The sequence below is a fragment of the Staurois parvus genome, unplaced genomic scaffold (genome assembly GCF_062004578.1).
Source record: "Staurois parvus isolate SC_StPar_1 unplaced genomic scaffold, SC_StPar_1.0 ptg000449l, whole genome shotgun sequence".
Classification (NCBI taxonomy): domain Eukaryota; kingdom Metazoa; phylum Chordata; class Amphibia; order Anura; family Ranidae; genus Staurois; species Staurois parvus.
The window spans coordinates 5322519-5340029 of NW_028318245.1; the positions used below are offsets into that span (position 1 = coordinate 5322519).

Below are 17511 nucleotides of genomic sequence, written 5' to 3' on the forward strand. Positions count from 1 at the left end.
TGCACAGAGATGACCCCTACCTATCTCTGCACAGAAGTGACTCCTCCCACCTCACTCTTTATTCCTGTAGAGCGGTGGCTCCTCCCACCTCACTCTCCCTGCACAGATGTGACTCCTCCCACCACCAAACTCTCGGTGCACAGGGATGACGCCTCCCACCTCACTCTTCCTGCACAGAAGTGACTCCTCCCACCACCAAACTTCCTGCACAGGGATGACTCCTCCCACTATCTTCCTGCACAGAAGTGACTCCTCCCACCACCAAACTCCCTGCACAGGGATGATTCCTCTCACCTCACTCTGTCTTCCTGCACAGAAGTGACTCCTCCCGTCTCACTCTCCTTTAAGAGCAACGTCTCCTCCCACCACAAAGCAGGGACTCCTCCCAGCTCACACTCTCGTTCCCTGCCTACTCTGTTCATACACTATATGGGGGTTCACTTAGAGAGAGACAGTCTGAAAGAAAGCAGTATCTGCTGTTTCCTATCATTGGGACATCCGCACTGCTCTGTGGCATTACTCCTGTGTATGCATTCAGTGTTTGTTGTGTAAAACAAATATTTCATATAATAGTTAAAAAATATATAAAATGTAAGAAATTTTAAGAGTTGGAACCAAGAGTTTCCCCAACAAAAAAAGGGTCTTCAAAACACGATCTACATTAAATGTATATACAAAGATCAATTATTATCAATAATATTAATTACACCAAAGAACATTACAAGACATTGGACTTCATGAGGCGTCTGTGAGAAGGTTCAAGCCAAGTCAACGTGATTCCATCTGCATGAGTGGGGTCAGCTTAAGAGTCCTGATCATGCTGCCCTTCCTTCCCTTTCCTTTGTGGTCAAAGACGGTTTATAGCTTTCCACATATTAGGATCCACTTCATTATTATCATTGGTTTACATCGGCTCATTACTTTCCGTCTCGGCAACCATTCGGCAGCATTTCATGGACACAAATGTGTTCCTCAAGATAAGGCCGGCAGGGTGTTGGCCTAGGTGGTGCCTCCTGATGTCTGGCCATGTTCTTGGGTGTGATCATGACATGACCATCAGTCTTACTAAATTCATATTAAAGTCATCATGTAGACCAGCTTCCTCACACAATCATTGCATCGTAAACCCTTGTAGTATAATTACCTGAATGGGTCTTTATCTTAGCAGCTTCCTGGAAATTCCCTATACAACACCAGGAAAACCAGGGAGGGTCAGGGGCTCAGCAGGCTCCTCTGCACTGGACGTTGCAATCACTCTAACACTGAGAACATTTCACCCGGATATTTCCTCATTCCTTCACTGCCCAATCAGCAGGCTGGAGGTGTGGCCATGACCAAGGTGTATCGCCTAACTGCTGTTGAAAGAGGTCAGGGACCTGGCTGTGATGTCTGCCAGGGGGACACAAAACTGGCTGGGCATCACTCTCCCTGCACAGAAATGACTCCTCTCACCTTGCACAGAAGTCATTCCTCCCACCTCTCCCTGCACATAAGTGGCTCCTCCCACCTCTCTCCCTGTACAGAAGTGGCTCCTCCCACCTCTCTCCCTTTACAGAAGTGACTCCTCTCAACTCTGACCCTGTACAGAAGTCACTCCTCCCATCTCTTTCCCTGCACAGAAGTGAATCCTCTCCCTGCACAGAAGTGACTCTTCCCACCTCTCTCCCTGCACAGAAGTGACTCCTAAGTTCCTCCCTGCACAGAAGTGACTCCTCCTACCTCTATCTCTGCACAGAAGTGACTCCTCCCACCTCTCTCATTGAATAGAAGAGTCTCCTCCCACTTCTTCCTCTGCATAGAAGTGGCTCCTCCCACCTCTCTCCCTGCACAGAAGTGGCTCCTCCCACCTCTCTCCCTGCACAGAAGTGACTCCTCCCATGTCTCTCCCTGCACAAAAGAGACTCCTCCCACCTCTCTCCTTGCATAAAGAGTCTTCTCCCTCTGCACAGAAGTGGCTCCTCCCACCTCTCTCCCTGCACAGAAGTGGCTCCTCCCACCTTTCTCCCTGCACAGAAGTGACTCCTCCCAACTCTGACCCTGTGCAGAAGTGACTCCTCCCACCTCTATCCCCACACAGAAGAGACTCCTCCTACCTATCTCTCTACACATAAGGGACTTCTCCCACCTACATCGCTCTGCACAGAAGTAACTCCTCCCACTTCACTCTCCCTGCAGTGACTCCTCCCACTTCTTCATGCCTTTGTTGGGGGCGGAGTTTCAGTTAGAGGCCATGCTCTGTGACTCCAGTTTAGATATTAAATGTTTATTTTGTATAAAAGGTTTAAAAAGTATGTTGAAAAACAAGGGCAGTGTACAGTGGATAGAGGGAGGAAGTAGAGGGTTAATGTGCAGTGAGCGAGGAGGGGGCAGTGAAGGGTTAATGTACAGTGGGCGGGGGAGGGGTACAAAAAAAAACTTTGCCTTCAGTTCTACTGTAACATCCAACAAGTGTTGAGTGGGCTGCAGAGGCCCAATGCACAGTGAATGAGGGTGGGGAGGGCGGTAAGGGGTTAAAGTAGAACTAAAAGGCTTTTCTTTCCCCATTTTGGATTGTATTTAGAAGCAAGGGAGGGATATAACCCATCAGGTTTTTTTTTTGCCATCTGTGTTCCCTTGGAGTGACTTCCCATCACTTCCTGTCCCATAGCCAAAAACAGGAAGTGAGAGGAGACACCTCCAAAGTGAGGGAATCACCAGAACAAGTGTCCCCAATGGAAGATTTCCCCCACTATTGCTGTACTGGTGACAATCCAAAATTGGGGATTCAAGCTAGCCATACATTATACAATTTGATTTACCTTCAACTATGTCGTGCTAGAGCCTGCCTGATTGGATAGAACTTGAAGGCGTTGTTTAGGTTGGACGTCCTATTATATGGTTTTTGGAAAGACTAAAGAGAAATATGTGTAATGTATGGCCAGCCTTACTTTCACTTTTGATAAAAAAATGGTAAACAGGGTAAATAGAGAAGGTGAATCTCCCTGACGAGTCTAATCCCTCTCCACTATATCCAAAACTAAAAAAGAAAACCTTTTGCCTTTATGCCTTTAGTATTACTTTGATGTGCAGTGAGCGGGGGAAGGGACAGTGAAGGGTTAACGTAAAGTGAGTGGGGGAACAATGATGAATTTGGAGTGCAGACAGAGAGGAATCATAGGGATGTGATAGGTGTATATTGAGGGGATTACAGGTACACCATAATAAGGGCGTCAGCTCACGGTATAGTACATCCAGGGGGACTCCGCAGAATCACAGGATGAAGATAGGGGGTAGCAGCAAAGGGATATGTGATCCCAAACAGTCCAGAGTCTTGGGACATCAACAGCAAGGGTCAACCAGCAGAAACTTTGGGTGGCAATATGGAGCACCAAAGGGGCAAGTCCAGAGTCATAGGTTCCTGTTTTGGGTGCAGCAAGGGCACAGCCAGTGACACCAACATTGGTTGGCTTGGCTTGGCGGAGGGAGATCCAGACAGAGTCCTACTGGAAGGGGATTGCTGTGTCCTGGTACAGGTGGTGGTCCGCATAACCTGGCCATAGTGTTAGGTACATCAAGGCAGAACACAGCAGAGATGAGGAGGGCAGAGTGCCCCTGGATGGAGGTTCCTGGGTCAAAATGGACAGAAGGAGAGGTTCTGGAGGCCCTCAGCTTTGGACCAGCACAGGCCTACAGACAGAGGAAGATGGGGGGCCAGACAGCCGCTCACAGCAAATAAGCTGTAGTCCCCTACAGGACACAACTTGGAAGAACAGACCTTATCAGAACACAAGGAGGGACCACAAATCCCAGCAGTTCTAATCACCTACTACTGAAGCCCTGCAGCCATGTTCCTCCATGCCCATCATTGAAGTAAACTCCAAATACTCGGACTCTTTTCAGGGCTGGCATATTGTTTGCAGAATTCAGTATTCAGAGGTCTAAGCTCAAGTTCCCGGAGCCGAGGTGTCTGGCCATATCCTACTACATGATCCCTGCTCAGTCTCCAAAGGTCCTCTGTGTGTACAGGAAACCCATTGTTCAATTGTGCTGATCAGCTGCCCGTCTTATACACAGTGAGCATGGAGGGGGACATTGAAGGGTTAAAGTAATGTAAATGAGAAGGAAAGGACAGGGAGGGGTTAATCTAGGTCACATGTAGAGGAAGCAGGAAACCCTCACTGTGAGCAAGTGTTGGTGACTACAGAGGAGAGGAGTGGGATCAAGTCTACTGGAGGTAAGAGGGAGCTGCTGTTCTCTTCTTCCTATTAACATAGTTATTACAAAACGAGGACATGTGTGGGCCACCATGACGTGAGTTGCGGTGCCGTATTTTCTAAATGTCACCCCAGCGCACTAAGGTAATGGACTGGAAAGTCCCCACACTGCAGGGCATCACAACAAAGGGGTGAGCATTGTAGTTACTATTTGTTTTTATTGCACCGTGTTGCGTTGGTTGCCTCAGCATTATATATATATATTAGGCAAGCTATGAAACGTCTTCCATTTCAATTCTCATTTGTCTAGAACATAGTATATCTAATAGTAGCTGGGCACATTCAAATGGACTTGTTTGGTAATTTGAAGATGTTTCATAGCTTGTGCAGACCGCTTCTTCAGTAGTTGGAGATGCTTCCAGGCTTCTTACAACATTACATAGCAGGTCCTGTTGAACGTAACCAACCTCTACTAGATTTGAACATTTTCAGTCTACATTTGTAGAGGTTCTCATTTATCCAGGTCTTGGTATACCTAGTAGTAGTTAGTCATATTCAGCTGGACTTGTTTGTTGAAGATACTTCATAACTTCTCCAAGCCACTGAAAAAACTTGTAGAAAGAAAACGCTTGGACAAGCTATGAAACACATTCAACTGGACTTGTTCTGCAACGTTGTTCTTCAAGCCACTGAAAAAGTGAAGAAATTGCTTGGACAAGCTACAATTCAATTCTAATTTATCCAGGTCATGGTATATCCAGTAGTAGTTAGGCACGTTCAACTGGACTTGTTCTGTAATGTTAAAGGGATTTCATAGCTTGTGCAGGCCACCTCTTCAGTAGTTGGAAGAAACTTGGAAGCGTCTTCAACATTACAGAGCAAGTTCTGTTGAACGTGACCAACTTAAACTACATACTTGAAGAAACGGTTTGTACAAGCTACAGAACATCTTCATCCTTATCCAGGTCATGGTGTATCTAGTAGTAGTTAGTCACATTCAACTGGACTTGTTCTGTAATGTTGAAGACATTTCGTAGCTTCAACTGAAGAAGTACCTTGGATAAGCTACAGATGTTTTCATCATTACAGAATAAGTCAAGTTGAATGTAACTATCTACTAATAGATGGGAACATTCTGACTCCACTAGGCTTTATATGTCATGGACTGAGCTGCGATCACATAAGTTGCAGACAATGTCCTCTGTTTTAACGTAATTTCCAAGCACAGAACAAGAGAACCCCCCCAATAACACCTTAGATCTTTTCAGGGCATGTATATAGAAATTGGCTTTGTAATGGAAAGTTGGTTGGAACTGCAGGAACATTTTCATGTGCATCAAGTAGGGTGAGTAATTTGCAGATCTGCAGCTTTCCAGCTAGTCTGTTCTCTCTATTCCCCAAGATCACCAGGCACCTTGGTATACAAGATTTGTGTTTAAGACTGGTTATTCACCTGATGCTGATTCAGGTAGCTACACACCCAGCCCAGAGCAGCAAGGTCATCTGCATTTCCATTGAAGCTGGGCTGATGCCCTCAGGCATTGTCTCTTCAACAGCTAGTGTTCCTAGTGCCAGATCCCCTGTGACCCTGAATTTCTGAGGAGATTCCTAGTGTTGTTCAGTGTTTCCTAGTGGAAGAGATTCCTAGTGTCCTCCAGTGTTTCCTAGTGGAAGAGATTCCTAGTGTCCTCCAGTGTTTCCTAGTGGAGGAGAGTCCTAGTGTCCTCCAGTGTTTCCTAGTGGAGTAGATTCCTAGTGTCCTCCAGTGTTTCCTAGTGGAGATGATTCCTAGTGTCCTCCAGTGTTTCCTAGTGGAGATGATTCCTAGTGTCCTCCAGTGTTTCCTAGTGGAGATGATTCCTAGTGTCCTCCAGTGTTTCCTAGTGGAGGTGATTCCTAGTGTCCTCCAGTGTTTCCTAGTGTAAGAGATTCCTAGTGTCCTCCAGTGTTTCCTAGTGGAGGAGATTCCTAGTGTCCTCCAGTGTTTCCTAGTGGAGGGGATTCCTAGTGTCCTCCAGTGTTTCCTAGTGGAGGAGAGTCCTAGTGTCCTTCAGTGTTTCCTAGTGGAGGAGAGTCCTAGTGTCCTTCAGTGTTTCCTAGTGGAGGAGAGTCCTAGTGTCCTTCAGTGTTTCCTAGTGGAGGAGAATCCTAGTGTCCTTCAGTGTTTCCTAGTGGAGGTGATTCCTAGTGTCCTCCAGTGTTTCCTAGTGGAGGTGATTCCTAGTGTCCTCCAGTGTTTCCTAGTGGAGGTGATACCTAGTGTCCTCCAGTGTTTCCTAGTGGAGGTGATTCCTAGTGTCCTCCAGTGTTTCCTAGTGGAGGAGATTCCTAGTGTTCTTCAGTGCTTCCTAATGGGGAAGATTCCTCTTGTACCCCAGTGTTTCCTAGTTAAGAAGATTCATAGTGTCCCCCCAGTGCTCTTGAGTGGTGAAGATTTCTAGTGCCCCAAAGTTTTCTAATGGAGAAGATTCCTGGTCTTTGCCAGTGGTAAAGATGCCTAGTGAAGAAGATTCATAGTGTTCCTCAGTTTTTACTTGTGGGGAAGATGACTAGTTTCCTCCAGTTTTTCCCAGCAGAGAAACTTCTTAGTGTCCCCCAGTGTTTCCTAGCGGAGAAGATTCCTAGTGTCCCCCAGTGGAGATTATTCCTAGTGTCCCCCGGTGTTTTCTAATGGAGAAGATTTCTTGTGTCCCCCAGTGTCTCCTAGTGGAGAAGTACCCCCCCCCCCAATGTTTTTCAGTGGAGAAGATTCCTAGTGTTTGCCAGTAGAGAAGATACCTAATGAAGAAGAATCATACTTGTTGGGAAGATTTCTAGTTTCCTCCAGTTTTTCCCAGCAAAGCAGATTCTTAGTGTACCCAATGCTTTCTATTCAAGAGGAATCCAAGTAATCCCAAGACTCCTAGTCCCGTGAGCGTTAAACCCCAGTTCTGTACTCCTGCCATTCCTGTGAAACAAGTATTTCATAGTTACATAGTTAGTCTGGCTGAAAAAAAGACAAAAGTCCACCCAGTTCAACAATAAGAAAAAAAGTTATAATCCTATACCCCCAGTTGATCCAGAGGAAAGCTCCTGCTGGGGAAAAAAAATCCTTCCTGATCTCCTGAGAAGCAATCAGATATTCCCTGGATCAACTTTATTCCGCGCTTTTCCAAATCTTTGTCTTTAGTGCGTCTCTGTACCAGGTCAGTTATAGCTTGCATGGGTCTACTCTCCGAGCACACTACCATCCAGCATTCAGGTTGCATATTGGGCTCACGATCCCCAATAATTTATGATAGTCACCTACATGAAAGGGTGTGTTTAGTTATCGGTCAAGGACACCTTGCGTTTAATTTCCAGAACTCACAGAACCTATGAGCTATTTCTAGGTATGCTATAGGAACTGTATGTTGACAATGGACCTGTCAGCAGATACTCATACTTCACAACTTTCTGAGATGGGAAAGAGGGACACATTATAGTACAGAGTATTATGGTACTCTGACTTCAGTTGTCTACATTTCGATCTTTTTCAGGCCACTCTCCAACTTTCCATCGCAAAATAAGACAGCCTTTCAAAACTGTTTCTGAGATCATTTAACCATGTCGCTAGAAACTGTTTTGGTGATGGAAAGTCGATTGAAATAAAAAAAAATAAATAAATCTGAGAATATATTCACGTTTTGAGGTCAGCATTGATCTGGTGCTCCTCCTCCAACCGCTCTACCCTACGGTCTACTGGGAACTGAAAGTTAATGGCATCAATGTGACTTCTATGTTTTATAAAGATGTTCTTGTAGTGTGTAAATCTCACTATTGTTTTGATTGGTTGTCATCAGGAACAAAGAGGAGAAAAACAAGGCCATTTGTGGAAGGACTTCTGTGTAGACAATTCAGAGGATGGACAAGAGTCCCGCAACCAAGAAGATATTAGAGCTGACACTGGAGATCATCTGCCTGCTGACCAGAGAGGTGAGGAGGATTCTGGGAGGTCACATGACATCACTCTTTTCCCTAATAATAAAACAGACCTGACCGGAGAGGTGAGGAGGATTCTGGGAGGTCATATGACATCACTCTTATCTCTATTAATAAAACACAGACCTGACCTGAGAGCTGAGGAGGATTCTGGGAGGTCACATGACATCCCTCTTATCTCTAGTAATAAAACACAGACTTGCCGAGGAATCTAGGAGGTCCACACTATCAGACTATAGAAGTGCAGGATGTTGAGAAAGGTCAGCTTTCATTCTATAACCAAAACAGAAAAATCACATAATGGACACATGAGGGATTCTGGGAGTATCTGAGTCAATATTGATATTTATGAAAAATTTCCCCAACAGGATTGTGCAATAGTGAAGAAAACATCTGGTGAGCAGGACACATCAAAAACCTCTTCCCATTTGCTGGGATATTGGAGACGGACCCAGAGACCCATCACCGTGTCTTCACTGGACATTCTGAGACCTGAGCAAATTGAGAAGATTCTAGAAGTCACTCAGAAGATCATTGATCTGCTGACAGGAGAGGTGAGCGGTGCTGGGAATTCTGGGACATTCTCCAGTAACAGACAAGGGATGTGTCTGGATGGTGACTGTATCATTGTGTGTGTCAGGTTCCTATAAGGTGTCAGGATGTCACTGTCTATTTCTCCATGGAGGAGTGGGAGTATTTAGAAGGACACAAGGACCTCTACAAGGACGTCATGATGGAGAACCACCAAATCCTGAATTATCTGCAACTGAAAAAGAGAAAAATTCTCCTCAATGATGTAATTCTGAATCTCGCCCTGGAGGTCATCTGCCTGCTGACTGAAGAGGTGAGAAGGATTCTGGGAGGTCACATGACATCACTCTTCTCCCTATTAATAAAACAGACCTGACCAGATAGGTGAGGAGGATTCTGGGAACACAGACAGTAATTATTTTACCATCTCCTTTTTTTGCAGAGTTATGAAGTGGTAAAGAAAGTATCTGGTGAACAGCTAACAGCAATCAGCTGTCCCAATGGGTCATCTCCCTTTGTGACATCTGACACATATGACAACCAGCAGTGGAGACCCCACAGCCTTCTCCATGAGTCATCCACCATTACAGTGCCTCCACCCAACTGCATGATAACTAATGCTAAGAAAATTCAAGAGGTCACCAAGAAGATCAATGAGCTGCTAACAGGAGAAGTAAGTGGTTCTAGGAATTCTGGGACATTCTCCAGTAACAGACAAGGGATGTGTCTGGATGGTGACTGTATCATTGTGTGTGTCAGGTTCCTATAAGGTGTCAGGATGTCACTGTCTATTTCTCCATGGAGGAGTGGGAGTATTTAGAAGGACACAAGGATCTCTACAAGGACGTTGTGATGGAGGATCAGCAGATGTCAACATTACTAGGTAAGAGGAGACTGGATAGCTTATGGTGGGCAGAAAATTAGGAACACCAGTTTTACTGAAATCATAACCACTTTGCCTATGGTCGTTTTCATTAGTTTTAAATCATTCCATTGGTATTGTTATTTTATTTTAAAACCTTTTTTCAGCAGTTTGTTATGTTTTACATATGTAAAACAATCCTTGGCAAATCTATAATTGCTTTTCTGTCCATAAGAGTGTCATTAAGGTACTGGACCAAACACACAAATGTGCTCAGCAAATGAGGAGGATATACTGTACAGCATATGAAAGGTACATCGCCTTTCCTCAATATAACGTCACATTCCCAACAAATGAGGAGGAGATGCTGTACACCATATGAAAGGTCCATCTCCATTCCTTAATATAATGTCACGTTCCCAACAAATGAGGAGGAGATACTGTACACCATATGAAAGGTCCATCTCCATTCCTCAATATAAGGCCATGTTTTCAACATATAGTATATGACATTTGACTTTCAAATATAAAGAATGAACATGTTTCTAATAATAATAACTATTTCTTTCCAATAGTTGCATATAAAGTTCAAAATACTTCAGAAGGACAAGTTAATTTTTCTCCAGATCGTAGCTCAGAAGACCTCAAACAATGTTCTCCACATATACGCTCCAGACTTCGTCCTAGATCAGTGAATTCATCTGATCCTGCCCTCATTTCTGAAAAATCACATGGTGTTATCTCAGATGACCACCCAAGTTTTCGAGGTGGATCCAGAAATCCTTCTGACTCTGAAGAATCATCTTCTGATCCATCACCTACTGTAAAGCACAGAGGCAAGAAGATGTTTAGATGTTCTGAATGTGATAAATGTTATACAAGAAAGGTACATCTCATTAGACATCAAGTTGTGCACACTGGGTTGCTGCCCTATACATGTTCAGAATGTGATAAATCTTTTGGCGAAAAGGCAGTACTCATCCAACACTTTAGAGTTCACACTGACGAGAGACCATTTTCTTGCTCAGAATGTGGACAGGGTTTCAAGCAGAGAAGCCATCTCAAGAGTCATCTTACTGTTCACTCAGGTGAGAAGCGTTTTTCTTGTTCAGAGTGCGGGAAGTGTTTTAAAAGGAGAGACTCCCTAACTGTACACCTGCGTAACCACACGGGTACAGTGGCTACATACAAACATACTTGTACAGAATGCGGGAAAGGCTTCACGAGGAGGGGTATACTCATTAAACACCAGCGTACCCACACAGACGAACAACCATTTTGCTGTACAGAGTGTGGAAAACGCTTCAAGCAGAAGTTCAGCCTTGACCAACATTGGAAAGTTCAACACTGTGGAAAATATAGTAGCAAAAAGGTCTTTTCATGTTCAGAGTGCGAGAAATTTTTTCCAAGTAAAGCGAAGCTTGTGAACCACCTAAGGGTTCACACTGGAGAGAAGCCCTATTCATGTCCTGAATGTGAGAAATGCTTTGCAGAAAAAGGGGTGCTTAGTATTCATTTGAAACGTCACACCAGGGAGAAGTTTTGTTGTTCAGAATGCGGAAAAAAGTTCACCTCTAAAGGTTATCTAGTTATACACCAGAGAATTCACACAGGTGAGTGTCCTTATAAGTGCTCAGAGTGTGAGAAAACATTCAGTTGCAAAAGTTACCTCTTTAAACACCAGAAACTTCACACCGGTGAGACCTTTGCATGCTCCGAGTGTGAGAAATTCTTCAGAAAAATGTCACTTCTCTCTAAGCACCAGAGAATTCACACGGGTGAAAAACCCTATGACTGTTCCAAGTGTAAGGAATCATTCACTACGCAATCACAGCTCATTAAGCACAAAAGTGTTCACAGCAGGTAAAGCACAGCAGGTGGAGAGTGCAGGAATTCATTCAAAAGGAAAAGACAACTTGAGGTCTACCAGAGACTTTACACACAACAAGACCCCACTCCTATTCCTAGAGTAACAAAAATGAATTACAAAATCAGGACTGAAGGTCTACCAGATATTTTACACCAGAGAAGAGCCCTATTCATGTTCCTAGTCTGACAAATCATTCACCATGAAATCAGAACTTGAGGTCCACTAGATACTTCACACCAGAGAAATGCCCTATTCATGGTCCTTGTGTGACAAATCGTTGACTACGCAATCAGAACTTGAGGTCCACCAGAGTCTTTACACTGGAGAAAATCACTACTTTTGTTCCAAGTGTGACAAATCATTCACTAAAAAAATCAAAACTTGAGGTCCACCAGATACTTCACACCAGAGAAAAGAAACCCTATTTATGTTTCTAGGGTGACAGATCATTCACTACGCAATCAAAACTTGAGGCCCATCGGAGACTTCACATCGGAGAAGAGCCCTATTCATGTTTTTATTTTCACAAATCATTCACTAAGGAATAAGAACTAAAGGTCCACCAGAGACTTCACACTGGCAAAAAGCCTTATTTTGTGTTCCCAGTATGACAAATCATTCACTAATGAATATTCACTTAAGGTCCACCACAGACTTCACAAATAGTTGATTACAAAATCAGAACTGAAGGTCAACCAGATATTTTACACCAGAGAAGAGCCCTACTCATATTCCTAGTCTGATAAATCATTCACCACGAAATCAGAACTTGAGGTCCACCAGAGACTTCACTCCAGAGGAAAAAAAAAAACCCTATTTGTGTTCCTAGTGTGATAGATCATTCACTACGCAATCAAAACTTGAGGCCCACCGGAGACTTTACATCGGAGAAGAGCCTTATTCATGTTTTTATTTTCACAAATCATTCACTAAGGAATATTCACTTAAGGTCCACCACAGATAGTTGATTACAAAATCAGAACTTAAGGTCAACCAGATATTTTACACCAGAGAAGAGCCCTATTCATGTTCCTAGTCTGACAAATCATTTACCACGCAATCAGAACTTGGAGGTCCACTAGATACTTCACACCCGAGAGGAGCCTTATCTCAGAACTTGTGGTCCACCAGAGACTTCACACCGGAGAGGAGCCTTATTCATATTCCTAGTGTGACTAATTATTCACTAAGGAATAAGAATGTAAGGTCCACCAGAGACTTCACAAATAGTTGATTACAAAATCAGAACTTGAGGTCCACCAGAGACTTCACACCAGAGAAAAGCCCTATTCATGTTCCTAGTCTGAAAAATCATTCACCACGAAATCAGAACTTGAGGTCCACCAGAGACTTCACTTTGGAGAAAAGCTCTATTGATGCTCCTAGTGTGACAAATCATTCACTAGAGAAATCAGAATTCATTACCCACCAGAGACTTCACACCAGTGAGAAGCCCATTTAAAATTCTGTACTGAGCAGATGTTTCACACACAATAGGGATCTTCCTAATCATTTGGCCCTCCATAAATTGTAAAAAGCCTTTTCCTGTCCAGAATGCTGGAAGTGTTTCATGAAGGAATGTGTTCAATTCCACATTTAACATCTCAAAATACTGCACAAAAATGAGAAAAATAAAAACTTGGGTATGGGAGTTACTTGTTTTTACCTCTCAGATTCCACCTGAAGTGCCTGGGTGGGGGGAATGTTACCATCCTTCCAGACAAGATCCCGGGGAAGGTTGAGTAGCCTGAATCTATTGAGCACACATGAATGCACTACGCTCTAGAGCGATATCCCATGAGATTTGGGGTACTCGGCATTCCCTGGGACCGTATTGGAAGGAGTATAACATCATCACCCTCAATACGGAAACTTGGGGAAAGGTAAGTACATTATCCAACCACAGATTTATTTATTTATTTTCATTTTGTCTGCAGCAGTTTAATACAGGAGAGTGGGCCCTCAGTGAATACCTGGACCTTCCATGGAGTGCATACATTTTTTTTTTCTTTCTACATTTCTATGAAAAAGATGAGGTTTTTTTTTAAAAGTGAGCCACCATATTGAACCACGGCCCCCCAAAAAGTAGTGTATAAACAATGTATATAAAATATTATACATTTTTCTTCGGACGTCTCTGAATGTGTGAAGCCACATTATAATACTCCTCGTGTGGTGGCTAGTAGAGAGGCAGATGCAATGCCAGGGTTCATGTAAAAAAAAACAAAAAAACTCCATATTAAGGTGATGACTACAGGAACAGTTTGCCCGCTTCAGCTGATCTTGGACTTACCATGCATTGCTCTGCATCATCTGTGTATGGATGTGGCCATGTTAGTAGAGGCAGGGCTTTGCTTCCTCGTGTAGGAAGAACTGTGAGCAGCCTTGCAGTGACTTCACCAAACCTCACTTCATATTGCCTACACTAATAGTCAGAGGCTGCAGTGCCTTAGATGATCTCACACCGCAGATATACAGCCGTAGGACTATAGAACAGGGGTGCCTAGTCAGAGGACGTGCTATTTTCAGGAGCAATTAAAGACCAATGGTAGATTTTTAGGGTGCTTCTTAGGCATAATTATCTTTTTTGGTTGTTCCCTATAACAAAGCAAATCTTCACTGATAGAGATCAGAGATGCTTTACTATTGTATAAATGCTATATTATGTAATAATTTTATATCTGTATTATATTGGGTGTATTATTATTATACAGTATTTATAAAGTGCCAATAGTTCGCTCAGCGCTGTACATTACAAAGGGGGACAGAACATGTGACAGAACAATAAGAATACAATGCAAAACATGAGGGGATCGAGGGCCCTGCTCTTTTGAGCTTACAATCTAGGAGGGAGGGGATGGTGGCACAGGAGGAGAAAGCTGTAGGGGATGGAGTGGTAGGAAGAGTGGAGGAGGTCGGCAAGTTAGCAGGGGGTGGGGTAGGCTTCCCTGAAGAGGTGGGTTTTCAGGGTGTGCCTAAAGTAGAGGAGAGTAGGTGATAATCTGATGGGTTGGGGCAGGGAGTTCCAGAGGATGGGTGACACCCTGGAGAAGTCCTGGAGGCGGTCATGGGAGGAGGAGACCAGGGAACTAGAGAGAAGGAGGTCTTGTGAGGAGCGGAGTATGCGTGCTGGGTGGTACTTGGATATTAGGTCGGTGATGTAGTTCGGGGCAATATGGTGGACGACTTTGTACGTCAGTGTTAGGATTTTGAATTTGATCCGTTGCACAATCGGAAGCCAGTGGAGGGATTGGCAGAGGGGGGTGGCGTAAACGGAGCGGTTGGAAAGGTGAATGAGTCTGGCAGCCGTATTCAGGATCGATTGAAGCGGGGATAGCCAGCGGCGAGGCAGGCCAGTAAGGAGGGAGTTGCAGTAATCGAGTCGTGATATGATGAGGGAGTGGATGAGCTGTTTAGTGGTTTCTGGGGTTAGAAACGTGCGGATTTTGGCGATGTTGCAGAGATGGAGTCTGCATGAGTTTGTTAAAGATTGGACTTGGGGCTGGAAGGATAGGTTGAGTCCAGAATGACACCAAGTACTCTGGCCTGCGGGGCGGGTTTGATGGTGGCGTTGTTGGACATGATGGAGAAGTCAATGGGGGGTGGGGTCTGGGCTGGGGGGAAGACAAAAAACTCGGTTTTGGAGAGGTTCAGTTTAAGGAAGTGGAGCGACATCCAGTCTGATATGTCGCTCAGTAGGTGTGTGATTCGGGCGGAGACTGAGGGGGTTAGGTGGGGGGTTGAGAGATAGATTTCTGTGTCATCGGCATATAGGTGGTAGTTGAAGCCGTGAGAGTGTATGAGTTGGCCAAGGGAGGAGGTGTAGATGGAGAAGAGAAGGGGCCCGAGGACGGAGCCTTGAGGGACCCCAACAGAGAGGGGGAGTGAGGGGGAGGTGGTAGCATTATAGGTAATGCTGAAAGAGCGTTGTGACAGGTAGGATGAGAGCCAGGAGAGAGCAGAATCTCTGAGGCCGAGGGAGTGTAGTATTTTGAGAAGGAGGGGGTGGTCAACTGTGTCAAGGAGTAGGAGCACTGAATAGTGGCCATTAGCTTTGGCGGTTAGCAGGTCGTTGGAGAGTTTGAGTAAGGCAGTTTCGGTGGAGTGTAGGGGACGGAAGCCGGACTGTAGGGGATCGAGGAGGTTGTTGTCGTTGAGGTGAGAGCTTAGGTGCTCGAGGAGTTTGGATGTGAATGGGAGCAGGGAGATGGATCTGAGGTTGTTCAGGTCATTGGGGTCCAGGGAGGGCTTTTTAAGTATGGGGGTGATGTGTGCATGCTTCAGAGGGGAGGGGAAAGTGCCAGAGGAGAGGGAGAGATTATAGATGCGGGTGAGGGAGCGTAGGATGGAGGGGGAAGGAGGTTGTAGGAGTTGTGAGGAGATAGGGTCGAGGGGGCAGGTGGTGAGGCCGGCATCAGAGAGGACCCTGGAGACTTCCTCGATGGTAGTAAGGTCAAAGGTGTGGAGTGTTGAGGGGGCTTCAGTATGAGGAATGTAGGGTGGGGTGGAAGTGGAGGTCAGAGCAGTGGTGGGGCCGTGGGAGAGGGGTGATGAGGGGGTAGCTGAGTGAGGGGGAACGGGGTTGGAGGTAAAAAATAAATATATAGTGTTGCGCTCCCAAACCTCAAATCAATATATTGTTATTTAAATTAGATCTCTATAAATCAGAATGATGTGTGTGAATAAACATAAATACTAATATTCTAATACTTTAAATTGATACAAATAAATAATGTGCATGAAAAGTGAACAATAACAATAAATCACTAAAAAAAATTTTTTTATAAATAAATATAAAAAATAAAATATAAAAATAAAAATAAAAATAATGTCCCAAAAAGTGACTTTGTGCTGGAAAATCTTCAATCTAAAATAATTATAAATCGGTGACTGCTTGTGAATCCTCCCTCCAGTGAAGATGTGCGCTCACCTCATAAGAAGCCTGCAATTAGGCTATATAAGCTTGCGGTTCACCTCCTTTGGAACCTACTTGTTTAGAACTCCTGCTTTAAGATATCCATGGTATGCGACATATGCTATAGGATGAATCTCCTCTCCAGAGGGTGCAACTCCTCTATACTTTCATCTCCATGCGATTCTCCACATACAAAAAAAATCTCGACATGGTGCTTTATCTTTTATATAAGTATGCCTTTTATTTGCTGATGATATGGCACTCACATATAAAGTGTGCGGATAGTGGTAGCACAAATGCAATCCTAAACCGCCGCTGATTATCGGAGCTGTGTACTCGTGGTCCGGCAAACAAACTGACTCCCTCCGAGTGACGTTACAGTCCCACCCCTACGCGTTACGCCACTGGTCACGTGGCTTTATCAGGGGGATTTGATTGGATTGGATTGGAGGTAGTTTGAGCAATTACGAAGTCCCTGCGGATTATGTCGAGGGAGAGGGGGGATGAGGGGGTAGCTGTGTGAGAGGGGACGGGTTGAGAGGGAGTGTGAGTTGCGGCGATGTCCTTGCGAATTGTGTCAATCTTGTTTTTGAAATGATTGGCAATCTCAAGAGCGGTGAGTGAGGTGCTGGGTGGAGGTGGGGGTGGAGAGAGTAGAGAGTTGAAGGTGGAGAAGAGTCAGCGAGGATTGGAGGAGAGGGCCTTGATGAGGGTCAGGAAGTAGGCTTGTTTGGCTGCGTGGAGGGAGGAGGTGTAGGTGTGGAAGGCAGATTTGTAGCGGGTGAAGGCTTGTTGGGATTTGGTTTTGCGAAATATATTTGTGTATATATTTTTTAGCGAATAAAGATATTGTATTACTTTTTTCTTGCTTTCTTTGGAGTCAATACAAAGACCCTTAAAAGATAAGTGCCCTTTAAAACGTTATCCTCTTTGCCCCTTTCCCCTGACCTAGACTGACCCACCAACCCATAGAAGTCTGTGGGGCTAAAGGGAGATGTCCCTATAAAAGTATACTCGGCTGTTATATGGAGGTATGGCAAGGAAACTGAGACTTACAATGCTGGATGGAAATAAACACAGCAGGAGGTGGCTGGAGGGGAGTATGTGTCTGCAGATGAAAGTGTTACTAAACCCCAGACCCCGCATTCACTATATCCGCTCTCCCCGGATCCCGCATTCA

At 44.6% G+C, this 17511-nt stretch overlaps 1 protein-coding gene across 1 annotated transcript; it reads left to right on the forward strand.

Annotated features, from left to right (window-relative positions):
• The first annotated feature begins 3950 nt into the window (after positions 1 to 3950).
• LOC149453435 (uncharacterized) lies at positions 3951 to 13067 on the forward strand. The gene is made up of 7 exons (XM_089688346.1): positions 3951 to 4213; positions 8015 to 8147; positions 8522 to 8707; positions 8794 to 8997; positions 9127 to 9357; positions 9444 to 9567; positions 10122 to 13067. Exons 2-7 carry the CDS (start codon positions 8076 to 8078, stop codon positions 11411 to 11413), a joined length of 2109 nt encoding a protein of 702 aa, XP_089544472.1. The 5' UTR covers positions 3951 to 4213; positions 8015 to 8075; the 3' UTR covers positions 11414 to 13067.
• The last annotated feature ends 4444 nt before the right edge of the window (positions 13068 to 17511 follow it).

Excerpts from the sequence above, each read along its gene's own strand:
- LOC149453435 (XM_089688346.1), top strand. The coding sequence starts at position 8,076 with ATGGACAAGAGTCCCGCAACCAAGAAGATATTAGAGCTGACACTGGAG. Across the intron at positions 8,148-8,521 it reads TCTGCCTGCTGACCAGAGAG|GATTGTGCAATAGTGAAGAA; the intron begins GTGAGGAGGATT and ends TTTCCCCAACAG. Across the intron at positions 8,998-9,126 it reads TCTGCCTGCTGACTGAAGAG|AGTTATGAAGTGGTAAAGAA; the intron begins GTGAGAAGGATT and ends CTTTTTTTGCAG.